Here is a 27,656-nt window from a genome sequence, read left to right as displayed (position 1 = left end):
CCCCCAATTTTTTTTGTATTTTTTTTATATTAACATTGTCTTCTTAGCGGTTCTGTTTCCCTCTGTAGCCGCGGTTGTGCGTGTTTGCAGTTTTAATGCGACGGCATTCCATCTCACACTTTTAAGACTCTTTTTAGTTGTGTTTTTGGCGGTGAATCTGATTGGTCCTGCTGCGCTGAGCTCGAGCGTTTGATTTGTGTTTCTGTGCGATCGGGGGGGTAACAGCACTATGACGGCAGCGGGGGGTGGAATGGAGAACCGCTTTCATTCTTGTTCATTTTTTTTCCTTGTAGTGTTTGTACTGTTTATAATGTTGATCTGAATTAAAAGTCATGACAAAAATGCTTTGGGCTCTTTATGAATTTGTTTAAAAATTTTATTTTTTAAATTGTCCAATTTACAGTCAAAATAAGATAGTGAGTCTTTAATTGACATGTACTTCTTTAGCAGATGATTTTATCCTAACAATGAGCATAGTTTAAAGCATTTATTTATCTTTGAATATGTAAAAATCGTATTGTTCCTTATGTACATTCTAAAAAATTATCAAATAGATTTGAGTGCATTACCCAAAAATGCTGGTTTTTCTACTTTGAATTTTAACATTTAATTCAGTGTTACCTGCCATTTCTTTATAATTGTGAAGTTAACTAACAATTTTTTTTCAGTGTACTTCACAGATCCTGGTTAAATATTAAAATATGACGACTTCTGAACCTTGTTTGAGGTTTTATTGTATATTAGTTGTTTGGAGCTTCGTTTCTGTGACTAGTTTAATTTAGCAAGTGTTTGTATTTCAGTTGCTTGTTTTAGGCTAGTTAGCTCTTCTGAGGGATTTGACAAGGGACAGACATTATATAATGTATAAAGAAGGGACAACTATTTTTAATTAACGCATCGTGTGCAGAGTTGGCCTGTATCTGTGATGGAGCACCAGCAGAGGGCGAACAAGAGCTTTAACTTGAGAAACCTGTCCTCAGAATATCGTTATGATTTATTTAAAGGCGACATATCATGAAAATCTAACTTTTCCAGGGTTTAAGTGCTATAATCAGGTCCCTGGTGCATCTGCCGACCAATGAAACATGTAAAAGATTAACCCAGTAACTTTGTTTTGGGAAGCCTTTTTCTGCAAGCGTCTGATTTCGCTCTCTTGGTGACGTGGCAAAGGGATCTCATTATATTACCGCCCCTTAATCTAAGTTTACATCCACGGCGGTGCCATCATTGCGTTTTCGCAAGCGACAACGGTGCCCTAGCTCTAACGCCATGATGAAAGTTTGAGCCAATGAGACCAAGAATTATAATGAAATGCAAGAATAAAAAGATGAGACTGTAGCTTAGATTTTAAATCATATACAGAAGATGCGGATCTCGCAGATAAGGGAAGACTGTTCCATAACCTAGGAGCAGCCACTGCAAACGCACGGTCACCTTTCAACTTCAATCTTGATGTTGGATATGGAGTAATATTGTCTGAGGATCACAAACATCTGGCAGACCTATTCACATTTACAAGATCTGACAAATAAGAAGGTGTCAGACCATTTAAAGACTTAAAAACAAACAGCAACATTTTTTATTCAACTCTATAACGCACTGGCAACCAGTTTAGAGACATTAAAATCGGAGTATTGTGTTCTCGTTTACGAACCCCAGTTAAAAATCTGGTTGCGGCATTTTGAATCATTTGAAGCCGTGGCATGGAGGATTGAGGTAGTCCAATATGCAAGGAGTTACAATAGTCCAAACGCGATAAAAGCATGTATGACTTTTTCGAGATCTTTTAAAGATCGAAAAGATCTAACTTTTGACAGAAGTTTAAGATGGAAAAAACATGACTTGACTTTACTGAGTTAATATGTTGCTCAAACTTTAGGGAGGAATCAAAAAGAACTCCCAAATTTTTCACCATTGGTTTGATAAAAGAGTTTAAATGACTACAGTTAAAAGTTGGTTTTCCTTTACCCACAGACGGTCCAAAGACAATTGCTTCCGTCTTTCCCTCATTTAAATGCAAAATTTTTACATCAGCTAAGCATGCAAGCAATGTTTCTAAACCATTCTTGTCATTGTGTTTTAAAGGTAAATAGATTTGGGTGTCATCAGCATAAAAATGAAAGGACACGCTTCCTAAAAACTGAACCTAGTGGATGCATGAACAGTGAAAACCAGATGGGAGCCAAAATAGAGCCTTGAGGAACACCAGAGGTAAGAGGAGCTACAGATGAAGCAGCGCGACCAGTACCTACCGAAAACGCTCTGTTACTAAGATGAGATCTGAACCAGCTCAGGGCACTTCCTTGGATGCCCACACACTTTTCAAGGCGCGATAAAAGAATGCCATGATCAATTGTATCGAAAGCTGCACTCAAATCTAAAGTTCCAAGAGTCAGCAAGTAGCAAAATGTCATTTAATACTCTTAAAAGAGCAGACTCAGTACTATGATTTTTCCTAAATCCAGACTGGAATTTTTCAAGAGTATTATTTGTTTACAAAAAAGTCTGTACCTGTAATAACACAACCCTCTCTAAAATTTTAGCAATAAAAGGTAAATTTGAGATCGGCCTAAAATGCGATAAAACAGTTCCAGATTAGGCTTTTTCACCATTGCATGTTTACAATAAGCTGGAACAAACCCAGAAAGAAGGCTCTTATTTACAATTTCAAGAATCCAGGCCCCAAAACTATCAAAAATCAGTTTAAAAAAGTGGGTAGGAACAATATCGAGCAGACGTAGTAGGCTTCAGTTTGATGAATGAATCCATTAAACCCTGCAAGGTAACCGGCTCAAAGGAATTAAAAAACCTAGTAGGAGTCAGAAGATCTGAAGGGTCATCAGTAAAGGAAATAATGGACTGTCTTATAATTGCTTCTATTTTTTCCACAAAAAATCTTCACACAAATTCGAAGACTCTGCAAGACAGATATTGCCCGTTGGATTAAAAACAGAATTCAAGATATTAAACAAAGTCCTAGGACTATTGGTGTTTTTGGAAATTATCGCAGAAAAATAGTTAGACTTGGCAGCTTTCACAGCTTTTTGATATGTTATTAAAGACTCCCGTAGGATTTCATAGGATACTTGGAGTTTATCCTTTGGTTTATTTACTGTATATTGCTGCTGCCACACAGATCTAAAATAAACATGCGATTTATTTCCCAGCTGTTTACCTTCACAGACATAACCCACTGTTTTTTGCAACACGTGTGTGTTTTTAACGTAAACTTGTGTGTGAATGAGAGCTTAGTTTAGTGCTCGCATGCTGCGACAGCCGCTTTCTGTGCGTGTGCTTCAGATGTGTGCGCTCAGAAAACCCTATATCAGAAGTTTAAACTCTAAAACGCATGATTTCAGCATGATAACCATGATAATCAGAACCAAAACAGATGTTTTTAGCAGGTCCGAGCTGTGCAGCTCTATTCTGGAAAAGGGGGCGGGGAGCCGCAGCTCATTTGCATTTAAAGAGACAGGCACGAAAAACAGCGTGTTTCTGCTTCCACTCAAAATAGGTATTTTCAAAATGATATAATAAATGATCTGTGGAGTGTTTAGAACGGAAACTTCACACACACGTTCTGGGGACACCTGAGACTTATATATTGTAAAAAGGGGCATAATATGTCTCATAATATAAGTGCTTAGCTATTATTATTGTATGTAAAAAAAAGACTGGCACTTGCTTGTCTGTATTGCTTTAAAGAGTTTAGATTTCCTTTTTGAAATCCAAAGTTTGTCAACTAGTGGACACTTGATGTAATTATTAAATATTCATGTTTATAGTGCTATAATTTAAACCATTAATTAAAGCTGGGTTGATATCAGTCCTTCGACAGAATAATTCATACATTTATAATAGCATGCAGAGTCATTTTTAAGAAAAAGTGCTGATGGGTTCCGCTTTGGTGAGGTGTAGTGGTTAAAATATCTAATTTAACTTAAATGTTGTAGGTTCAAATCCTTCATTCATGAGTAGTTAATGGTACACTGAGAGTGGGAAAGATGGACTCTTTGTGAACAAAGAGCTTCCTCGCTGTGACTGATTAGTTCACTTATTTTTTTAATTGATTGGTTTGTTTGTGTGTCTATTGGCTCAAAATTAGAGCAGCTATTATTTTATTATGTATTAAATATGTTTCGTATAGAATAAATACATTTGCAAAACAACCTATTTCATTCACTTTTACAAAAATGTACTTTATCAAATGCAATATCATGCTCTTCTTTGATTATGGACCAAAAACAGAGACGTTTTTCAAAATATCTTATATTCTGAGTTCAACAGAAGACAGAAAGTCATACAGCTGAGTAAATGACTTTTCAGATTAACGATGATTTCATGATTTAGTAGTAATAAATTAGTATTACAAAGTGACTATGACTTGCCTAAAACAAGTAAACGAGTTGATAAATAGTGGGAACAAATTCTTAAGTTGTGGCCATGTTTCCTCCTTTACTTTTTATTTTTTTGCAAAATCGACTATAGTAAATCTTTTGATTATTTGTTATTCTGTTAGCTATTAATCTGGGTAATTTTTGTCACCAATGAAAACTATATTAACTATGGAAGCCAATTCTGCAGCGAAAAAAAACTCAATTGCAATTCTAACTTTTTTTCGAGTTTACATCTCTCGATTCTGTTTTTTCCCCCCTTTTCGCCACGGAATAATAATAAAAATTGACAATTTAAAAAGTAATTGCGACTTTTTATCTCACAATTCTGATTTTTTTTTTGTTTTATTAAAAAAATAAACTTAAATAAACATAAATAAATGTAAACTGCAATCGCGAGTTTCTGATTGAATTGCGAAAAAAAGTCATAACTGTGAGAAAAAAAGTTGCAATTACTTTATTATTACTATTATTTTATCCTGTGGCAGAAATCGGCTTCCAATCTCGCTAGTAATAATTGTGTTACTACAATGCTCTGGACGTGTAGGATTAAAATACAATAAACTGTGAGCCTGTGTTGCTTATTACTTTAAGTTTTTATATAATGTACATTATTAGTTTGATTATTAATAACGCTCACATAAGCGTGAGAGAAAGTGGGCGTGGCTTAGTCCGTCTGTACACTGAACTCCGTGATCGTCATGCTGGGAGTGTTGTTAACAATCAAATATCTAAGAAATAAAAATAAAATAATTTTAAAAAGCCTATATGTTGTTTCAGGATAATTCTGATAAGTTATCTTAACGGTAAGAAATACAAAAAAAAAATGTCTACAGTTTTCATGTTATTAAGATCCAGTTTGTTGAAGAATAGTACTCTTTGTATCAATTTTTACTTGATGATTGGATATTTGTTTTTGTAATTTTTAGTTCAGTATACAAAAAAATAAAAATAAGAAAGAAACAGGACGTTCTGTTCCTCTCTGTGACGCAGATCTACCGGAATGTCCTGGCACATGCGCTCACGTGTTGTCATGTGTTTACCGAGCTTCAGTCCACGTGCTGCGCTCACGAGGCCCCGCCCCCAGCGTGGGCACGCCCACCGGAGTTCAGAACGTCTGGACTCGACTGTTCCTCCGCTCCAGGACAGACTCACGCGACACTCTCGCCCCAAGAGCTCTGTTTTAAACTCGATTCTGTCTTCCAGGATCTCAAACACTTATCCTGCAAACAGCGAGCTCACCCTTGGACTCTTCCGCACTCTTCTGCTCTGCTAAAACATGTAAGTCGCATCGTTTTTGAACGTTTATAACGTTTGCTTGTAGTTGTTGAAGTTTATCATAACACTGTTGGTTTCGGAAACTAGTCTGAAGCCTCTTTAGAGTTTCTTTGAAATAACAATGGAGAAAATCAAACGTATCTAGACGAACTCCAACCAAAAACGTTCCCTGTCAGGGGGAACAGATCGGCGTGGCTCGTCATTGAGTGATGTTTGATCGCGGTTTGAATGTTAGTGCGAAGTGAAATGTCAGTAGTATCTGATCTACGTGGACAGAGGAGAGAGTGGGCGTGTCCGCGTGACTTCTGACCAATCAAACAAACGCTTGGTTTCCCGCCGCCGTCTTGAACCGCAGTGAGCGAAACCAGTGACGTGTACTGTCACTACGTCATGATGTACTCATGAATGATTGAAATTAAAATATATTTATTTATTAAAACGCAAGTTTCCTCATGGAAGAAGATGGTATTGGCTAAATTATTTGGAAAGTTGTCTATAATAGATTAATATTATATATTGATTATATATTAATTTATATATATATATATGTATTAAGTATGATATGTAGTTTAGTTTAGTTTATTTCCTGAAACATTCACAATTAATTATCGTATTGGATAAAATGTGACTCTTGAGCCACAAGAACATTTTATAAACTGAGACATCAGTCATATGTTAATTATTAAACTTAAGTATTTATTCATATTTGGAATTAGCTTTTTAATTTTGGTTTGTTACTTTATATCCTTTTGTCATTTTTATTATTATTAAAAAAATATTTATAGCTTTATTTTGACACTTCAAAATAAGTAATTTTGGTACTTCATCTTTAACTCATTAGGCAATATTTATAATTTTAAGTCCAAGTTTTTAAATGTTAAGCTTTTCATCTGATATCTAATTTCAGATCTAATTAAGTCACCAAAAATGCAAGAAGTTACAATAACAACAGTCAGTAATTTATGCTGGTTTTCTTATAAAAGTAATTCTTATATTAAATTAAATTAACAAAACTGAAATATCTGCAAGCTTGATTTAGAGAATCCAGTGTTTAATTCTCACTATGCATCAGCTGAAACTGTAGTGCACTGTATTAGCCGGCGGTCAGTATCTGGTGAGACGACGGAGGAACATGCCCTCACATGTCCCTGTAGCTCTGCCCAGACATGCAGCAGATCATGACTCACTTCAGCCTTTAAATACAGAGCACAGAGACGCTCAGACATGACTGAGAGAGACCGGGACAGGTCAGGGAGGACACGCGTTCGCTGCGTTTCTGTTGATGTCATACTGACACACTGAACACAGTTTGACATTGTTCAGAGACTGTAATCGTGTCTTCTTGCAGCTTGAGCTCATGGCGATGCACAAGCGGATCCTGCGAGCTCTCGGGAACGTCCCGACGCGGCGGAACCTCTTCGGGCCGGTGGATCGCGAGCAGCTCCAGCTGGAGTACCGCGACGCTCTGAGGAAGGACCTGGAGGAAGCATCCCGCCGCTGGAGCTTCGACTTCGTCTCGGAGACACCTCTGGAGGGCGGAGACTTCCTGTGGGAGGGCGTGTCCGGGGAAAAGGTGCCCGTCTTGTACCGCGCCGGTCAGGAGGGCAAGCATCCGCGGCTGCGCGTGGGTAAAGAGAACATCCCCAGAACCCCAGAGAGATTCAACGCTGTCCCGCGGGACGTGGAGAAAACGCCAGAAAAGAGTACAGAGCTGAAGAGGAAGCAGACGAGTATCACGGGTGAGATGGGCGGAGCCAAACAGAGATGAGATTCACAGATGAATCTCAAAAATCTGTAGAAAATTAAGGTAATGTTTAGAACATTTAAAGGGATAGTTCACCCAAAAATCGTCAATTACTCACCCTCGTGTTGTTCGAAACCCGTAAGACCTTCGGTGTTCATCTTCAGAACACAATTTTTCGTCTCTACTGCGTCACTTGTGGACGCGCGTTCACGACAGTATCATGACGCGAGCGTGAGCCGGCGCTGACCCAGATCCGGCGTGATGACGTCCAAATGTGGAATAAAGTCGTTATTTTTGTTTTCTTTGTGCAAAAAAAGTATTCTCGTAGCTTCGTAACTTTACGGTTGAACCGCTCATGTCACACGGACTACTTAGTCGACCATCTTGGTACGTTTCTGGACCTTGATCGTGGTAGTTACCTTGCTGTCTATGGGAGGGTCAGAGAGCGCTCAGATTCCATCAGAAATATCTTAACTTGTGTTTCGAAGATGAACGAAGGTCTTACGGGTTTGGAACGACACGAGGGTGAGTAATTAATGATTTAAATTAATTAAATTTAGGGGTGAACTAACCCTTTAAGACTCAGAAATAAGCAGTTCAAAAGAATGAAATATCTAAACAGTATTTAAATTGTAATGTTTTTAAGTTTATTAGCTTAAACAGTAAATTAGCTTTATTTTTATATAATTTTAGTTGTATTAGTCATAATTTCAGCAATTAAGCTACTAATTTACTAAGCAATGAATTTAGCTAAATTACTAAAATTTAAATTAATGCCTAAAACTTAAGTAGTTTTATTTATCTTTAAATTTATTTCAGCTTTAGTTTTTCTAATTTTAGTACTTCAACTCAAACGTATTTATTTCATTTAGTTGCCAAGGCAACATTTAAGTTTTTCAGGTTTTTCATCTAATATTTATAGTTAATTTGTTTCATATTTCAGTCACCAGACACTTTTTTTGTTATGGTTTCAGTTTTAGTAACAAATTCAACCGTCTGTAATTAATGCTGATTTAAATAATCATTATGAAACTAGAACTTAAAGAAAGTTACAAAACTAAATATTTAGATTTTTTTATTTATCAGAATTTAAAGAAAACCGTTTTTAATTATCGTGTGAATAATGCACAATGCAGTGACTTGTTATTAGTTTTAAAGTAGTTTAAAATAGGATTGACCTGTTTTGTTCTTTGTTTTTAAAACATTTATATATATAGTTTTCATTCATTTATTTCAGTTTTAGTAATTATAGCACGTCAACTCAAACATTATATATTTTTTAGATAGTTAATTTTTGTCTTTAATAACAAATTTTAGTCTTTCATCTATTTATATTTTAGATTTATTTAAACTTTTTTTAACACTAACAACAGTAATTTATGCTGACTTAAATAATCATTGTATTATCAAGTAATTCGTATCTAATATTAATTAATGAGGGGAAAACTGCAAAACTCAAAAAAAATTTGAAGAAAGTTGCAACTAAACATTTGAATTTATGCATTTTTAGGTTTTTTTGCATCAGAATTTAGACACAAGTGTGTGTAGTTGATATGTGAATGATGTGATATTTAATTGTAATGTTTTAAATGTAATGGTTTCTTGTCCAAACAGATTTCTACCAGGCGAAGAAGAGAGTGGTGGTCACACCCCGCAAATCAGGACAATAACACACGCGCACACACACACACACACACGCACACACACACACACACACACACACACACACGCACAGACTCAGGAACGCTAGTGTGTCTCGTCGGGACTCGTCTCCTCATAACACGAACACACGAGAACTGACGTAAACCACCGCTTCTTCTCACTAGATCTTCTGTTTTTCCACACTGTCATCTCCCTTCATCCTTTCAAGAACTCTAAACAATTATTTATAGCAGTTTTCCGTCGCGGTCGCGCTGTTTGATCGGTGCCGGGGTCATGGACGGAATCAAGAAACACACAACAGACTGTTCCAGAACTTAGTTTCCATCTTCAATCATGTTTTTTTGAATGTTATTCATTAATATGACATTGTTTCTCTGTCATTCCTCTTCCTGTTTATATGTTTGCATGTCAACAGTTAACATTTATACAAATTTACGTTTAAGAAAATGTGTTAAAATCCTTTTAAATCCAGTAGGATTTGTGTGGAGGGGCGAAAAGATTCTGGAAAAATTCAGAATTTGACTCTTTAGTGGGACCACAAAATTTAATTACGAACAACACAACACTGATATTTTTCGGTGTGCATGTATACAAATGTATTGCTTCATTGCACAGTACTTGTAGCTAATTTTAACTAACGTTTGGTGCCAACGTTTGTTTTGTTTTTTACACATAAAAATTCTTTATAATTCAAACCCTGTGGATTTTCTCACACCACTCTCGTAAAGGAGCTGCAATTACGTTTTTACAATGTAGATTTATTTAAGTAAACGCTTGGCGTCGTTTGTGAAACACGAGCTGAATGAAGTCTCTGCAGATTCTTTGTAAATTGCGTTAAATTTAGTGCGGGAGTTAGTGCATGAATGTTTAAACGAAGAATTTGCAGAGAAATTTGTTCTGCTTGCGTTCCGTGAACGCAGCTACAGCATATTTACAAACACTCTCAGTTTTACTTGTAGTCATGGAAATACAAGTAACATCTCATTAACGTTTGTTTGAAATTAACGGAATCACAGATATGAACACTAAGCTTTCTACGTGCACTAATTGAGTGTTGGATATGTTAAGTTTCAGCAAACATTCACTGAATCCGTTCTTGCTCTGTAATGGTTCTCATATCTTGATACTTGTAGATTTCTGCGACCTGTCTGTAAATATCCTTTTAATATCCAGATTATTCGCCGTTGATGGAGAATTGCACTTGTTATTTTGAGTATTGTAGCTTGCACATGTCTGTTTTTGCTAAAGAGCTCAGAATATATGCTGTATTTATTTTACGGATAAATATTGTATTGTAGATTGACATTTAATTGTTCTTGTAATAAAGCCGTTTATGAAGAGAAACTCTGGTGTGTGCGATTGATTTGTACAAATAAATCGTTCCCCTAAATATTCAATCTGTTGATTCTAAATAAAAAATAAATTGTGCGGACACTACTTGTGTGTTGAGAGAACATTCAAATTTAACAATCAAACGTCAAAAATAAAATTTAATATTTCATAAATTAATGGGAAAGTTTAGAGCATGTTTTTGTTAGTTGGGTACTTGGTTTCTGCTGCTGCGTTACGGATGTGGTGCTAATCGACCATTTCTCTGGATTTGTATGTGAATTATATCGGTCTCAAGCTAACATGTTTACGGTCAACACATGAAATTGCATTTTACTGCCATCACGTGATGTGGAATAACCTGTATTTAAAAATACAAATGTTAACTTTTACTGTATCGCAATTTATTAGATGGCACTAAACTACCATGTTAACTATTAGCTAGATTTAGGAAACTGACTACATAGATATTCAACTATTAGTCATGCTAAAGTTGCTTATGTAACGTCGTCGGTTGTAAAGGAGGCGAAGCAAGTTCTAAATTCAAAGTTTGTCTTTAGAAAAACAATTGTTCACAATCAGACCAGGAACATTCAATAAATTAATTAATTTCATGTTGACTTTTGCGTATTTCAAACTTTTATTTGTGCATTAAGTGCATTTCTGTTTCCCATTAGTTTACAGATGCACACTGAGGGGCGAATCGATCTTATTTTTGTGTTGTAATCGACCGAACGCCACAGATAACTATTGTGTTGTTTACCCTGAAATATTCCTTTAAATAAGAAAACTCACTTCAGATGCGCGTCACACATGTGAACGTAGCAGGTACTGTTCTTCAGCATAATAGTGACCCAGAAGAAGTGTGTTGCTATGAGACTGACGTGTGCGCGCACACACACACACACACACTCAGGTTTACATTTGTGAAAAGTGGGGACTCTCCATAGGCGTAATGGTTTTTATACTGTACAGACCGTATATTCTATTGCCCTACACCAACCCTACCCCTAAACCTACCCCTCACAGGAGACTTTGTGCTATTTCAGATTTTCAATACACTCCATTCTGTGTGATTTATAAGCGTTTTGAAAAGTGGGGACATGGAGTAATGTCCTGAAAAGTCACCTTCTCCTTGTAATACCTGTCATACCTTTGTCATTATACACATTTATGTCCTCATTTGTCACAAAAACGCATACACACACACACACACACACACACTCTCTCACTCACTCACTCACTCACTCACTCACACACACACACTCTCTCACTCACACACACACACTCACACACTCACTCACTCACTCTCACAGGTTTGTTTTTGTGAAAAGTGGGGACTCTCCATAGGCGTAATGGTTTTTATACTGTACAGACCGTATATTCTATTGCCCTACACCAACCCTACCCCTAAACCTACCCCTCACAGGAGACTTTCTGCTATTTCAGATTTTCAATACACTCCATTCTGTGTGATTTATAAGCGTTTTGAAAAGTGGGGACATGGAGTAATGTCCTGAAAAGTCACCTTCTCCTTGTAATACCTGTCATACCTTTGTCATTATACACATTTATGTCCTCATTTGTCACAAAAACGCATACACACACACACACACACACACACTCTCTCACTCACTCACTCACTCACTCACTCACACACACACACTCTCTCACTCACACACACACACACACACACTCACACAGGTTTGTTTTTGTGAAAAGTGGGGACTCTCCATAGGCGTAATGGTTTTTATACTGTACAGACCGTATATTCTATTGCCCTACACCAACCCTACCCCTCACAGGAGACTTTGTGCATTTTTAGATTTTCAAAAAAGACACAAATTTGTGTCCTCATAAACCACATAAACATGCACACACTCACACACGCACTCACACACACACACACACGCATACCCCTTAAAAATGTGTTTATCACTGTGAAAACACACACCTACACACTCCCCAATTGTACTCTCATTAACACACAATGAAAATAAACACACACACACACAGATTAATCTCAGAGTGTGTGTGCCTGTACATGCTGCAGTGTGCGTGTGTGTGTGTGTGTGTGTGTGACGCATGCTCCAATGAACTCCCCTCCCCCTCTGTTCATCTGCTCTGCAGCCGCGTTGAAACACTCAGACAAACACACAACCGGAGAGACGAGAAAGAAACGTGAGATACAGGCGAGACAAAGATGAGAGACACGAAACCGCAGCCGATATTGACTCTAGCATGAACCATGACAGACTGGAGCGAGAGATAGACAGCTAGAGGAGTGGGGTGGGGTGAACGCAGACAGACAGACAGAGAGAGACAGACAGGAGGGATATGGCCCTCTTATACGTCTCTGCAGTCAAGCTGCATGCCCTGGACTGAAGACCATGGTAATTTATCACAAATTAATCTTCTGTTCCTGTGTTGTACCATCCATCCATCCATCCATCCATCTGTCCATCATCACCCGTCTGTCTCTCTCTCACGCGCTGTTCTGCATGTCACAAGTCAGCTGCAGATTTGTTCTCATGCATTTAACTCAACCACTGTCATTTGACACACATCCCTGATTCACGCTGCATGCATGTGTGTGTGTGTTTTCTGTCCCCCACCGATTAGCTTCAACCTACTTTATAAATGTGTCCATCAGCGGCCTGTATATGCGCACACACGCGCGCATGCTCTCGGCAGGTAACATGACTCAGATTCACATGCGTAGAACCCTGCTGTATGTGCATGCATGTGTATGTAACACAACAAACCTCGTCTCAGAGAAACACGCATTCTAGTGTGCTGTTGTGTCATGTTACGTGACTCTGTTGCATGCATGTGAAGATGCAAGGCTTGCAGTAACCCTGCTGTGTCAGTGAGACTCTGAACACATATGCAGAAGGCTCTGTAAAGGTTGCATGCATCTTTTCATGCATGTGAAACGCATTCTCTGATGCATGTTGATTTGTTTACAGACGAGGTATTGCAGGTTGAGATTTGCTGCCACTTACTTTTGTGTATGCGTGACATTCACTCATCCAGCGTGTTTTGGGAGTTAATTGTGACGTTGCATTTATGAATGATTCATTTCAGATGCATAGTTACTATCCTACAGTGAGTGCTGTCTTATCATGCATATTGTTTATACATTGAAATACCGGTACTTCTATGTTGTGCACGTAGAGATATTTTCAGAACGAAAGTGGGTCACGCTGTGTGCCTCTCACTCTGAGCGTGTGAGTTTTTGTTCAGCTTGTAAACAGATGTGACCACTCGTGCATCTGCTGCGCATGACAAAAGGTGTTAAAATTAGCATGTGGTTTCACATGAGATGTTTACGTGCATGTCTCATGTTTCTGTTAGCATGACAGCGCAACTCTGTGCTCATGTTTTCATTGTTTACATGCAGCTGGATAAAAGCGAAGTGTCTACTCTCAGTCTACCGCCCTCTGTGAGCCATGGCGGGTCAGACGGGAACATCAGCGTGGAGGCAGGGTTAGACGGGGCAGGCGGCGAGGTCCAGAGAACACGAGCGGCACTGGAACACCTGCAGCAGAAGATCCTGAAGATCACCGAACAGATCCGCGTGGAACAGGAGGCCCGTGACGATAATGTGGCCGAGTATCTCAAACTGGCCCATAATGCGGACAAACAGCAGGCGTCGCGCATCAAACACGTGTTTGAGAAGAAGAACCAGAAGTCTGCGCAGACTATTGCACACTTGCACAAGAAGCTTGAGCACTACCACAAGAAACTCAAAGAGATCGAGCAGGTAAGTTCACATGCATGCATGCCCTTTCCAACTGCATTTTCCAGGGTAATGACTTCTATCTCCTTTTCTGCAGAATGGTCCTGCGCGGCAACCCAAAGATGTCTTGAGGGACATGCAGCAGGGACTGAAGGACGTAGGTGCCAATATGCGAGCGGGAATCAGTGGTTTTGGAGGGGGCGTGGTGAAAGAAGTCAAGGGCGGAGTCTCTGCACTCACGCACACCGCCGTCGTCTCGAAACCCAGAGAGTTCGCTAGTCTCATCCGCAACAAGTTCGGCAGCGCCGACAACATCGCCCACCTGAAGGACACTCTGGAGGATGGGCACACGGAGGAGACGCCCAGAGCTCTGAGTGGCAGCGCCACGCTGGTCTCCAGCCCCAAATACGGCAGCGACGACGAGTGCTCCAGCGCAACTTCCGGGTCAGCAGGTGGTAGCAACTCCGGCGGGGCGGGAGCGGCAATGGGCAGCCCGCGACTGGATGGACATCACCACCACCATCATCACCACCACTCCTCGTCTTCCTCTTGGGATACACTGCTGGAAGGCCTGCAGGAGATCAAAGTCAGTCAGGTGCATATGGAGGACGCCATCGAGGACATGAAAGCGCAGCTGCAAAGCGACTACAGCTACATGACCCAGTGCTTGCAGGAGGAGCGATACAGGTAAGACTGCAGCACCTACAGCAGATCCAATGCTTTCCAGAGCCAGATCTTCAGGCGTGTTTCTTCTCTCTTTCCTCCAGATACGAGCGTCTGGAAGAGCAACTCAATGACTTGACGGAACTCCATCAGAACGAGATGAGCAATCTGAAGCAGGAGCTGGCCAGCATGGAGGAGAAGGTGGCGTACCAGTCGTACGAGAGAGCGCGAGACATCCAGGTGACCAACAATAACAAAGTGTCCAATCCTGCTTCTGGAGGGCCACTGTCCTGCAGAGCTTCAACATGAATGAAAAACACCTGAAAAGCGGCTACTCACAGTCCTGTAGTCTGTAGGCCTGTGCTAGAACTTTCATGCAGGTGTTTTGGAGCATGCTGGAGCTAATCTCTGCAAGACGTCGGCTCTCCATGAGCAGGATTGGACACCCCTGTAAATTACAATGACTTTTGGCACTTCTGAGTGTTACAACACAAGTGTGTGTGTGTGTGTTTGCCCGCAGGAAGCAGTAGAGTCCTGCCTCACCCGCATTACCAAACTGGAGCTGCAGCAGCAACAGCAGCAGGTGGTGCAGCTGGAGTGGAGGAGAAGGTGGCGTACCAGTCGTACGAGAGAGCGCGAGACATCCAGGTGACCAACAATAACAAAGTGTCCAATCCTGCTTCTGGAGGGCCACTGTCCTGCAGAGCTTCAACATGAATGAAAAACACCTGAAAAGCGGCTACTCACAGTCCTGTAGTCTGTAGGCCTGTGCTAGAACTTTCATGCTGGTGTTTTGGAGCATGCTGGAGCTAATCTCTGCAAGACGTCGGCTCTCCATGAGCAGGATTGGACACCCCTGTAAATTACAATGACTTTTGGCACTTCTGAGTGTTACAACACAAGTGTGTGTGTGTGTGTTTGCCCGCAGGAAGCAGTAGAGTCCTGCCTCACCCGCATTACCAAACTGGAGCTGCAGCAGCAACAGCAGCAGGTGGTGCAGCTGGAGGGCGTAGAGAACGCGAATGCCCGAGCTCTGCTGGGAAAACTCATCAACGTCATCCTGGCCCTGATGGCGGTACTGCTGGTGTTCGTCTCCACCATGGCCAACTTCATCACGCCCCTCATGAAGACGCGCGCCCGGGTTGGCGCCACCCTCGCCCTTGCGCTCTTCCTGGTCACACTGTGGAAACACTGGGATTGGCTTGAGCTCTGCCTGTTGCCCAGCTGAAGAACGTGAACAAAATACACGTCCAGAACTTAAACTCTAACTGTGACGCATCCCTCCCATCGTACCAGAAGTGGGTGAGACCTTGGCCCTGTCCCAAATCACACCCTAATCCCTCGCGGTCTTCCTCTGAGTCAACACTTTCATGACGTAATGCCGCTTTGACTGTGGGGTAGAAGGCTGTTGCGGAGCTCGCCCCAGTGCAGACTCGGCAAAAGTGCGCATCGAGGGCACATAGCCAAAGGGGGCGCTCGCGAGCACCCTTCTGAAAGCTAAAATGACGAATGGGACATACTACAGTCTCGTGGACTTAACGGACACGTGCACGCGATGGCCATTGTAAGTCCGTAAGTACACATGAAGTGTGCCATTTGGGACAGGGCCCTTGAAGGATGTTTAAGAAAGATCCATCCATGGCATTGAGATGCGCGGCCTGAAGATGGTGCTGTCTGAATCCCAGGCCTGGTCTACGTGGCTCTACATTTCCAGTCTTTTCCTTCTGAATGGGTTTCTTTCCTTTTTTAGACCTCTGAGCTCCTTTTTGCTTTAACTAATGAATGTTAAAACTGGTTCTTAGAGCGGACACAAGAAATAAGCCCTGAGAATGGTCTTCTGCTGATGCATGGCTTTAATACAAACACACGGTCACATTTCAGATCCAAACATCTTCATGACTGAAGGAACTCTTTCATGCCGACACCAAAACTCTCAAAAATGTGTTGCGTTTAGTTTGCTTTGCCTCTGTGGAACTCCGTTAAATATGAAATATCTCATAACAGAGGAGAATGAAACAATGTCATTTTACTTGATATTTGAGATAAGACGAGAAGGCAGAAATGTAACGTCAGTAGTCAAGAATCAATACATCTGTCATCAGAAAATTTTTGTAAACACAGTTTGTAGTGTAACACTCACTGTTAGCATGATCATATTTCTCATGTTTCTACCCGTTTGCTAAATCACAACAGCACTGTATTCTTAATAAACACATTTGCAAATTTGTATTCTTTTTATAATGTTGGTGAACATATTTTTTGCATCGGTGCGACAATCTGCTGCTGTAATCCAGATCAAATTCATTAATCCCAGGATGGATTACACAGTCAACATAAACCTGCTTCCGGCTCAAAATTAGATATATAATGATCTACAACTTTTACCACAACACAGCATGTTACGTTTCTTTTCACTTAAGCAGGCTAATAATTGTGAGTTTGTCCAAACTTAATCCAGCTCTATAAATCAGCAGATATGATGTGGTTTATCGGTTCTCTGCAGGATCGACATGTAAAAGAATGCTAAAGGACGCCACCTGGCGTCTTACATGGAGATGGAGGTCTTACACACTTCATTATATTTCTAATGAGAAGCAGCTTTCTTTAATTAACATTATGCAAATAAGCTTGATCTGACAAACTGTGCTTGGAAAAGAGGAACGAGGACAGAATGGCCTGGCTGGTTTAGAAGTTCTTCTACCAAGAAACAAAGACTAGTTTCAACAAACGTTCTCAACAACTAAAATCAGCACTTCTGAAGAAGAACTGGATTTGACAATGCTGTGGGGGTATGAATATTATTAATTCTGACAGATTTTTTTGACCGAGACAGCAAGTTACAGTGAATTATTTCCTCTTTTCTGGGGTGTTTATCTTTTCTTTGCCGTTGTGTTTTTTTTAATAGCTTTTCCTCAACTTAAAATAATTGCAATTAATACTTTAAAGTCATTTAAAGTGACATTCATTTTTGAACATACAAATATTCCATGTATATGCCTACTGTGAGTGCATAAATCTGCATGTATAATACTTCAAGATGGTTAAATGGTTTTAGATTTCAAACACCTGTTTGTCGGTGTACTCATCAGTTTAAACATCAGCAATGAAGTGCATCAAATATAAAGCAGACCGTAATTCAGGGCTTCATGATTTATTTATTTTTATTCACTATCATCAGGAAGATCCCACACGATCAATAAAGTTGATAACAGGTGCTCCTCATGATACAGGACAAAGGTCAGAGGTCAGCAGTCACCCTTCCACACACAAACATACAACTAGACATTCAGCGTCATAAGATTGTTCGTCATTTACCACTGATGTAAATGAAGAGGCGTTCTCTGTTTTCCTGAATTTCGTCCCGAATAGAAAGAGAGTAGAAAACCGTCGCAGTATCAAAGGTGAAGAATTCCTGATTCGCAGTGTGTGATGATCATATTGCTGTGGCATTTCTCTCCATCTGTCTCTCTCGCCGACAGCGGAGGGGCTGATCTGTGTGTGTCCCTGCGGTTCTGGACCCTGCAGGTGAGTGTAGTTTGGTCCTCAATGCCCTGGGTAAAGTGTAAAGAGAGCGAGAGAAACGGGTAGAGAGAGAAGAGAGCGAGAGATACAGAGACAGACGGGTCTAAGAGGAGCGCTGCGTGTAGAACAAGATGTAGGCCTGAGTGCTGCACACCTCCTCCACACTGCACACGTTCATCTCCGAGTCGTTACAGTGAACCCAGAAACCTGCAACGCAAACACAGTTACTGTGGCAAACCATGCACAACAACTTGGTACGTTGACGTAACTTGCGTTAATTGTGTTACCCCAAACACAGACTTTGAGTGCTACTGGCTAACACTGTAGCTTGATAACTTTGGAGTAAACAATGGAAAGTGTTGCTTCTACCGCCCAAACATGCACAAAGTAAAACTTGCATTCGTCTGTTGCAATTGCATTGCAAGAAATGTGAAGCATGCAAGCTGCTTGCTTACACCGAGAGTTGCGTTCGCACCAATTGTGAGCAGTCCACATTGACTCTGATGCAGTTCGCTAGTTGGGAAGAGCGACTTACCTCCTTCAGTGTTATAACAGTAGGCCGTGTAGTGCCCTGAGCCAAAGCCTTTCCCATGATGCATCACTACAGCAGATAGGTCATAGGTGTAGGCTTCTCTCTGCGGCGTCAGAGCGGCGTCCGAGCAGCAGTATGGTCGTATATTCAGGACCTGATCAAAAGCCACGTGGACACCGATCTTCTCCCTGTGGTTCCGACCGGACCACCTGGACGGAATCGTTAGCATGAGGCGAGTTCTAACCAGGGGTGTCCAATACTGCTTCTGGAGGACCAACGTCCTACAAAGTTGAACTCCAACCAGTTTCTAATCTGAAGATCATGATTAGCTGGTTCAGTTGTGTTTGGAGCTAAACTGTGCAGGAACAAGTTTGGACGCCCCTGGTTCCAACTAACGAACATATCAAGGTGTTCTGACTGACCGGAAGCGTTTGAGGTGTAGCCGCAGCACCTGAGGTAAACGGCAGATGAGTAACTGCTTACAGGCCTCCGAAAGGGACAGGGGCTTATGGGACGATTTACGGCGCTTTCCTGAAAATGCAGGAAATTTAGATAAATGCATCAACAACTTTGTGACGTCTGTAAGAAAGGCGCAACTTACTGTTGCAGAAGTTGCAGGCGTAAATGCAGCCCTCCAAAGCCTCCGTCTCCGTGAATTTGGCGAGCATCTCTGACAGCGAGCAGCTCTGTTGACACGCCGCAGCGCTGGGCTTCTCCATGCGGTGGTATCGGTTTGGGAACTCCAGAGACAAATCCCAGAACGGCTCCACTGTGTTCGACTTGTGCTTGCAGGACAGACACGTTACCTGCAAGTTCAGTTTAGAAACATTGATTATTGCAGATAATTCACTCCGTAGTCCTACATGCATTTATTCAATCAATTCCAGATGAAACATCTAAACCAGTGGATCCCAAACACATTCCTGGAGCTCTTCAACACTGCACATTTCGCATGTCTACTTTCACAACCAAAATAGAGTCTCTACTAAAAGGTGATGACCTGAGTTTGGTGCGTTTAATTTAGTAGTGTTGGGGGATCTCCAGGAACAAGGTTGGGAACCACGGGTCAAAACAGGTAAGTTGCACGTCACCTGGCTGAGCAGCTGTCCGTGGAAGATAGTGTTGAGCACTTTGAGGACTTGTTTGGAAAGTTTCCGCTGCGTGATCGGAATCAGGAAGTGTTTCCTGGGTCCGTCCGACTCCAGTTCCTGCTGGACTTTATCTAGAAGCTCACACAAGAACTCTTGCGCGTCCTGCTGGTCGTATCCGCGGAATGCCGGGATCAGGTTCCACACGGAGTGCAGCATGGCAAACGGAGACACCAGCGACCACCGACCCGACCACATGACCCTGAAGAGCGTGTGCAGCTCGTGACACAATGACATCTGCTGCCGAGCCGAGGACCGCGGCTCTTTCGGTTGCACCAGTTCTGCCGAGCTCAGGCTGGGCGGGACGTTCTGTTTGCTAAAGGCACCTCCGCTTGCCCTCCCCAAGCGGCCCAGCGCAGTGAGGGCTCCCTGCGATTGGTTGGTCTTAGCGAGCAGCTCCTCGGTCTCGCAGAGATCCAGCGTGAGGAAACACTCCCTGAACTTCTGCAGGTGACTCAGCACCTGGAGAATGGAGTTCATGTAACACGTGTTCCCGAGGTTACGCAGTCCCGTGACCCCGGGCGCTAGCTTCCTGCGCCGCGACGACTGTGAGGCGTGATATCGGTGCAACCGACCCGCGTTACGAAGCGGTTTGCGCGAAAGGGGTTTGTTGGACCGCGACAAAAGGGACTGTTTGGGAGCCGAAGGGAGTCGTTCCGGAGGTTCACGGAACTTCCGAGGAATAAGTGCGAGTGTTGGACGTGGAGCCTGGGTGAGCAGCCGTGCGCTTTTCCTCGGCGGCACATTGGCTAGTTCTCCCATGAGCCGCTTCTTGACCTCCCTGCGTTGCCGTCGCTTCTCCTCTCGCTCTTGTTCCCGTTTCTCCTCACGCTTCCTGTGTTCTTCCTGCTGCCGGTTCCTCCAGCGGCACAAGGCACCTTGGAGGAGAGTTTCCCGCCGGTGCCACAACGCCGTCTGCATAGCACCATCACGCGCAACCTTGCGCACTCTAACTCCGCCATCGGATGTTGACGACCGCAGGGAGCGTTGCCCAGGGCTGCAGACGGTAGATAGTGCCCCTCGGAGGAGCTTCAGGTCGCCCTCGACGTTATCGTTCAACACGTAATCGCCGCACGCGAAACAGAAGACGTCCAGTTCGCGTACATCCATGGCTAGCGGGTGCTGCGTCTGCTGGTAGTGACTCAGGGAGTGTTCTTCCAGGTAGCGGCCGCACGCCACGTGAGCGCACTTCAGACAAGCCCATACGGACTCCGTGGTGCTGCAGTCAACGCAGCGCCACATCTGCGGGTTGAGGATGGAGTGGCCGTGGCCCAAACGGAACCGCACCACATGCTTACAGCGATCCATGTCTCCCAACACGCATGAGCACTTGGAGTCAGGAACCACACGCCATGACCGCACTCATCCTAAGAACAAGATAAGATAATGTTTTTAATTGTAACATAAGTTACTATTTCAAGTAAGTAATGCTTTACTGCGGTCAAAGACAACTGGAAACATGCACGTCTGAATGCAGCGCACCACTTTTTAAAAAAATATTACTCACTGTGAGAACCAGCGAGCTTCAGCATCAGAGCACACGTGTCCTGCCGCTGCACAGTGTAGAAGACTTCATCATGCAGAATGAAAACTGTGGATGAAAAAACACTTGAACACACAAATCTGTGTACACACCATCCTGTTCTTGCATTTGATTTGTTCTTGAACTGGTTTCTATGGTGTGTTTGTGTATGTAAGAGTGTGCAGTTGTGTTTGATTGTCTGTTTGTGGATATATACAAATTTTCTTTTTTTAGTGTATGACTGAGGGTGAATGTTTGTATATTTTTAATTAATATTTGAGAGTTTGTCACACAATGCAGTGCGTGTACACTTATATGAGTGTGTGTGTATGTCTCTGTTTGTTTGTTTGTTTGTTTGAGTGTGTGTGTGTGTGTGTGTGTGTGTGTGTGTGTGTGTGTGTGTGTGTGTGTGCTAACCCGCTAGCGCTACTCACAGAACAAAAGACGCTCCGCCGGGAGACACGCGGCAGCAGCGGATCCGGGAGGTTCCGGTACCGGCGCTCGATCGGTGTGTTTGTGTGCGTGTTTATACCGGCGCGAGAGATCCGTTACTTAAAACCCGCTGAACAAAAACCAGCAAGAGCCGCAGCCATAGGATAAACTCACACCGCAAAGCCACCGATCGGCTTTCAAACGGCGCCCCGGCGCGAGCCCTCCACGAAGCAGCCGGTGAAGTGCGTCTGACGAGCTCAGTCACGGGTAATATCTGCGTGTTTTCTTCACACTCGCTTTCGGCTGTTATTTACCGCCATCATCCGCACGCGCGAGCTGTCACCATTTTCGGCTCAACCGAATACGCCCAGCGCCGGCGTCACTGCGCTCTGATTGGCCGAGGAGCGATCAATCGCATGACGACAGTGTTCTGATTGGTCGAGACGGCGGTCGGTAGCGCGGTGGAGGCGTCCGTCAGGTGTTAAAGCTCCAGAGGCGGGGTCAGTTGAACAGATTAACCTTGTCCATAACATGATCACTTATTTATTTATATCTTTTTTGCATTTCATAAGCAAGCGCATATAAAATTAACAACAGTGGAAAAGATACAAACAAATGTGTGATCAAAGCTTGAAGTATGGACTGTGAAGTAGCTACAGTATGCCTACCCAGCATGCTTTGCGACTGGGCTCTAGAGTTTTATCCTACCACTTAATGAGATTCAGTAACATGTGTTGGGGAAATTCACATTTTCACATTTACTGTACTGTAATATCGCAAGTCGTGAATGCGTATTACCAGAATTACAGCGACGTCTTTCTGTTTCGAACAGAATGTGTTGGTTAGCATTGCTGTGATTTGGCTCATGCTAATTTAAGCTCATATGTACTGATTTCTGCTCATGCATATTCAAATTAATCGGTCTTTTCTAGCCAATTCAATGTGGTGTTCCTGTACGAACGCCAATAAATTAAGGCCTTCGTGCTTCTTAAATCTAACGAGTGTCGCTATTTTAAACGTGTTTGTTTTGGCGAAACTAACTGCGCTTCAGTGCAAATTTTCAGAAATGGTTCGTAACGGAGTTTTTCTTTCGATGTAATAGTTTCGTAAATTGATTCAGCTTTGAAGTGTTCAAAACACAGTGGCGACCCCTGCTGGTCAGGAAGAAGAGAACGCAACCAGAACCAATACTAACTTGTATAATAATGCATTTTATAAGAAAAATTTAATATATTAACGATAAACTACAAATCATTATTTACTATTAAGTGCCTGAATAATTGTGTTTTATTCATTGGTAGTGTTTGTTTTGTGTTTTCGAGAGGGTTTATCAGGCCAGTTACCCTCTATTTTTCCATTATACGTAAACGTTTGTCATTAAAATGGATTGAAGATAAGTTCAAACCAAGTATTAGATTCGAAACGAAAGGTCTGTAAATATTGATTCAGGGTTATTAGTTACTAAAACCATAAAAAATAAATTAATTTTATACATTACATTTTATTTCAGCTAGTCGCCAAAGCAACAATTCTCATTATTATTTAGTTTAAGTTGAAGAACTAAAATAAACTAATAAAAATTACAAAAGACAACAAAATTACCAAAGCTAAAATTGAAGTAAAAACATAAAATAAAAAAATCGAATTCGAAAAACTACAATGGTATTTCAACGACACTGAAACAACACCACATTCGTTTTGTTCAAATTGAACAGTTTATTTCACAAACACGAGTGTCAACGCAGAAAATAAGCATCCAGAGCCACAAATAAAGTAACAAAGGCAGGAACGGAATCCGTCATTTGTGAAATGCTGGTATAAAGTTGTCTCAGAGACTCCTCGCAGGACTGTGATTCCAGACGCAGCGTTTGCGCGGGTTGAGTTCAGGTCTCAGCGTACGCCGCTGCCTGGCAGCACCTGCTGTTTGCGCACTTTACCGAAGAGCTCCAGGTACTGGCTCATGGTGTCCATGCAGTCCACCGGCGTGTACAGACCCTCGGCTTTATTGGTGAACACGGCCGGCAGCTCGGGCGTGCTTGAGCCCAGAAAACTCTGCATGAACTCCTTTATGAGGTTCCAGCAGTCTCCGGGAATCACGCAGGCGCAGTACTCCACCTGCAGACACAAAACAACGATCACTGCACGGTATCATGCGTCTCTGAACACTGTTAATCACAAAAAACAATGGGTCTCATTCACTAATAATTGCGTGGATTATTCAAACTTATACACAGCTTCTTCCCACAGAACATTTCTACCTAATTCACAACACGTGTGAACATGAATTAACGCTGCTGTAATGTTAATGAATTTGGAATACTCTACAGGTCCGTTCACACCACAAACGATAACGATATAACTGTGACGATTACTATATACTAACGATAACTATATTAACATCCACACCAACAGAAAGTAACAATAACAATAGCGATTAACGATATTAGCGTCCATGCCAACAGACATATATATAGAATAGAAACTACTTTCACTCAGACATTGCTAGCAATTTTCAAACAATAAACCCGGCACGTTTTGAAGTAGAAAAACTGAAAAGATTGTTTTCTTGTAAAACGCACTTCAATAATCTTTGTTTTATTTACAACAAAAACAGCTTTCACGAAGCGCGTTGTGTTTCTTTCCAAAGCCTCTGTGCATTCAAGATATTAGAATAATTTATAAGCACCGGAGCAAAGAAATCGAACCATTAAAAACTACATTTACAACAATAATATAAAAACAGAAGTGTTTTCTCACCACGTTACACCCATCTCTTTGGCGCAAACTTCCGCTATCGGTATTTACTTCCGGATCAATCCGGCTTTCGTGAATAAACCTAATTCAGTTCAAGTGAAAAACTTTAGTCGGACAATACATACATATCTGAAATGATCTGTATAGCTCAAGTAAACGACCGCAGACGCACTGAAGCGCTGAGTGAGAGCAGCGTGTCTCATGTGGACCGAGTGCCGAGCGGAAGTGACGCAGCGCCGCTCTGAGGTCAGCTGTTAGGAGCGCCGCATAAAGACTGAGATCTGCGCTCGAGTCGCTCCTCTGACCTCAGATCAGCCGCACACACACACACACACACACACACACACACACTGCGCCATTTGCTTCAGACACACGTGTGTTCGGCGCGCAGCTGCATGCCATGAGTTCAAGCCGGAGGTAATAATACTAATAATTGATCGTATTCATCCTCATCCTCCTCATGCCGAAGGTGAAGAAGAGCAGCGGCGCGCTGTCTCTGGCCGATCAGATCCTGCAGGGGGACGCGGTCCGGAGCAGCGGCCGCCTGAAGAGCCGGAGCCGGAGCCGGAGCGAGGAGGAGCCGGAGTATGTGGACGAGAAACTGTCCCGAAAGATCCTCCAGCAGGCCAGAATACAGCAGCAGCAGCTGCAGAGCGAGCTGGGACTCCCTCCAGACACCAGGAGACCCCCAGCCACTCGACTAGGTGAGCCTACTCCCCTGACCATCACAGACAGACAGACAGAGAGATAGACAGACAGATAGAGAGAGAGACAGACAGACAGACAAACAAATAGAGAGACAGACAGACAGATGTTTATGATCTCATCTTTTTAAGTGGAAGAACTTGCACAATTGGTGGCTGACTAAATACTTTTTTGCCCCACTGTATAGACATAGAGACCGACAGATGTTTACAAAGTATATCTATATAGCCTAGTCTATTGACTGATAGATATTTATAATACACACACACAGACAGATTAACTATATATGCGCAGTGATCAGAATATATAGGCTGGTACGTATGAAAGCAACTGAACTCGTGGTTGTCTCAGGTCCGAGCACACAGGACGGAGACTCTGATGACGAGTGGCCGGCGCTGGGCGATGACGCTGCGGAGGAGACGGGTGGAGAGGTGGACGTGGATCCTGAGGACGAGAAGGCCATCGAGATGTTCATGAACAAGAACCCGCCGCTCAGGTGAGCAGACACGCACACGGAGCGTTTACGAGCGCCGCACTGCGTGAGCTAACCGCTAGTGTCGCCGCAGACGCACGCTAGCCGACATCATCATGGAGAAGATCACGGAGAAGCAGACGGAGGTGGGCACCGTGATGTCCGAGGCGTCGGGACGCGCCGCTCCTCAGTTGGACCCACGGGTGCTGGAGGTGTACAGAGGCGTCAGCAAGGTACGAGCGCTAATATGAGCGCTTTAGCGTGTGAGTCGTCCTCCGCTGGCGCTAACACTCTCCCTCCGCAGGTCCTGTCGAAATACCGCAGCGGGAAACTTCCCAAAGCCTTCAAGATCATCCCGGCTCTCTCCAACTGGGAGCAGGTGCTGTACCTCACCGAGCCGGAGACGTGGACGGCCGCCGCCATGTACCAGGCCACCAGGTCAGAGGTCGCGTGCACGGACCGCTGCGCATGTGTGGCTGCCGCTTTGTGTTTTCGCTCACTTGTGTTGTTGGTGTCCGTGCAGGATCTTCTCGTCTAATCTGAAGGAGCGAATGGCTCAGCGCTTCTACAATCTGGTGCTGCTGCCCAGAATCCGAGACGACATCGCCGAGTTCAAGCGGCTGAACTTCCACCTGTACAGCGCGCTGAAGAAAGCGCTCTTCAAACCCGGAGCCTGGTTCAAAGGTGAGCGGCGGCTGATATTTATCAACAGCTCAGTTAAATGCATGTTTTGCAATCAACGAGTCTATTTAAAGAGACAGTTCACCCAAAAATTAAAGTTGCCCCATGATTTCCTCACCCTCAATCATCCTAGGTGTACATGACTTTCTTCTTTCAAACGAATCCAATCCGAGTTATATTTAAAAATGTCCTGGCTCTTCTAAGCTTTATAATTGCAGTGAATGGGTGTTGAGATTTTGAAGCAAAATAAAGGGCATCCATCCATCATAAAAAGTGCTCCACACGGCCCCTGTGGGTTAAAAAAGGCCTCCCGAAGTGAATCAATGCATTTGTGTAAAAAAAAATTTTTTTAAATCCATAATTATAACTTTATAAACTGGCTTTTATGCAGAATTGCGTCTTTAGTTAAATTGTAATCAGCATATTCCCAGTGAACTAAAGGAGAGTAGTTCCTGTAACTGAACACTAGAGGACGCTGGTGAGTTTCACCAGAACAGATCAGATCTCTTGGTTTATTCTGGTTAAATGATGCTGGTGTGACTGATAAACAAATCATTACTGTAGTATCTAACATATTCCAGAGACGAAATGGAGCGAAACTCAACTTCATAAATGACTGTAATCGTGTTGTTGTTTTAACTGAGGGTTTTCCTCCTCTTCAGCAGCACTTACAAACACCAAACCTTACAGTTTTATTCTGAAGGTTTGTTCGTATTTCATTCACACTGCTTTATACAGCATTTCACTCCTAAAAACACGGTGAGAATCAGTTTGTTTTGCTTGTTGACAGTATTTTCTGATTTATGATAAAACGAGAAATCCAAAATCCCCTCTGGAGAAACCTTTAACTCTAATGTGACGACAAAATCAAACCAGAACTATGAACCTGGCTTTATCCAGTGTATATATAAATTAGTGCATATTTAATGTGTTTGTGTGTGTGTCTGTGTCTGTGTGTGTGTCTCTCTCTGTGTGTGTGTGTGTGTGTGTGTCTGTGTGTGTGTGTGTGTGTGTGTCTGTGTGTGTGTGTGTGTGTGTGTGTGTGTGTGTGTCTGTGTGTGTGTGTGTGTGTGTGT

General features: G+C 42.5%; 4 protein-coding genes and 1 pseudogene across 12 annotated transcripts in view; 3 read left to right on the top strand and 2 right to left on the bottom strand.

The window, feature by feature from the left end:
- Positions 1–5,598: 5,598 nt before the first annotated feature.
- LOC107569753 (cyclin-dependent kinase inhibitor 1-like) lies at positions 5,599–10,711 on the top strand. Of its 4 annotated transcripts, none has more exons than XM_016255909.1 (4): positions 5,599–5,675; positions 7,021–7,411; positions 9,031–9,085; positions 9,132–10,711. In XM_016255909.1, coding segments are annotated over exons 2-4 (438 nt in total). In that variant the 5' UTR covers positions 5,599–5,675; positions 7,021–7,029; the 3' UTR covers positions 9,133–10,711. The 4 variants fall into 4 exon arrangements, with proteins under 4 accessions (XP_016111395.1, XP_016111394.1, XP_016111396.1 ...); XM_016255908.1 differs by having other exon boundaries at positions 9,116–10,711; XM_016255910.1 differs by having other exon boundaries at positions 7,021–7,479; positions 9,031–10,711.
- A 1,596-nt stretch (positions 10,712–12,307) lies between these two features.
- Positions 12,308–16,344, top strand: LOC107569750 (transmembrane and coiled-coil domains protein 2-like). 4 transcript variants are annotated; one of them, XM_016255900.1, is made up of 6 exons: positions 12,308–12,800; positions 13,811–14,173; positions 14,247–14,836; positions 14,917–15,052; positions 15,333–15,395; positions 15,804–16,344. In XM_016255900.1, the coding sequence occupies exons 1-6, from the start codon at positions 12,798–12,800 to the stop codon at positions 16,038–16,040; spliced, it is 1,392 nt and encodes a 463-aa protein (XP_016111386.1). In that variant the 5' UTR covers positions 12,308–12,797; the 3' UTR covers positions 16,041–16,344. The 4 variants fall into 4 exon arrangements, with proteins under 4 accessions (XP_016111386.1, XP_016111387.1, XP_016111388.1 ...); XM_016255901.1 differs by having other exon boundaries at positions 15,333–15,398; positions 15,807–16,344; XM_016255902.1 differs by having other exon boundaries at positions 15,333–15,460; positions 15,741–15,821.
- Positions 16,345–17,953: 1,609 nt separating this feature from the next.
- LOC107569748 (ubiquitin carboxyl-terminal hydrolase 49-like) lies at positions 17,954–22,417 on the bottom strand. 3 transcript variants are annotated; one of them, XM_016255898.1, is made up of 8 exons: positions 21,971–22,417; positions 21,497–21,605; positions 19,958–21,381; positions 19,468–19,672; positions 19,289–19,397; positions 18,870–19,075; positions 18,489–18,541; positions 17,954–18,363 (listed from the first exon to the last, which is right to left on the bottom strand). In XM_016255898.1, exons 3-8 carry the CDS (start codon positions 21,320–21,322, stop codon positions 18,208–18,210), a joined length of 2,094 nt encoding a protein of 697 aa, XP_016111384.1. In that variant the 5' UTR covers positions 21,323–21,381; positions 21,497–21,605; positions 21,971–22,417; the 3' UTR covers positions 17,954–18,207. The 3 variants fall into 3 exon arrangements, with proteins under 3 accessions (XP_016111384.1, XP_016111383.1, XP_016111385.1); XM_016255897.1 differs by having other exon boundaries at positions 21,522–21,605; XM_016255899.1 differs by having other exon boundaries at positions 18,281–18,541; positions 21,522–21,605.
- Positions 22,418–23,669: 1,252 nt separating this feature from the next.
- LOC107569754 (mediator of RNA polymerase II transcription subunit 20 pseudogene) lies at positions 23,670–24,116 on the bottom strand (annotated as a pseudogene).
- A 933-nt stretch (positions 24,117–25,049) lies between these two features.
- LOC107569751 (bystin-like) overlaps positions 25,050–27,656 on the top strand; it is a 3,857-nt gene continuing 1,250 nt past the window's right edge. Inside the window, exons 1-5 of the mRNA XM_016255905.1 lie at positions 25,050–25,426; positions 25,779–25,923; positions 25,994–26,132; positions 26,204–26,337; positions 26,423–26,583. Of these exons, the coding sequence (XP_016111391.1) occupies positions 25,183–25,426; positions 25,779–25,923; positions 25,994–26,132; positions 26,204–26,337; positions 26,423–26,583 (823 nt within the window). The 5' untranslated portion in view covers positions 25,050–25,182. The remainder of the gene's footprint in view (positions 25,427–25,778; positions 25,924–25,993; positions 26,133–26,203; positions 26,338–26,422; positions 26,584–27,656) is intronic.

Source organism: Sinocyclocheilus grahami, unplaced genomic scaffold, assembly GCF_001515645.1.
Source record: "Sinocyclocheilus grahami isolate Dianchi unplaced genomic scaffold, SAMN03320097.WGS_v1.1 scaffold1378.1, whole genome shotgun sequence".
NCBI lineage: Eukaryota > Metazoa > Chordata > Actinopteri > Cypriniformes > Cyprinidae > Sinocyclocheilus > Sinocyclocheilus grahami.
The sequence above is the reverse complement of the archived record's forward strand: the minus strand, read 5'-3'. Positions and strand labels throughout refer to the sequence as shown.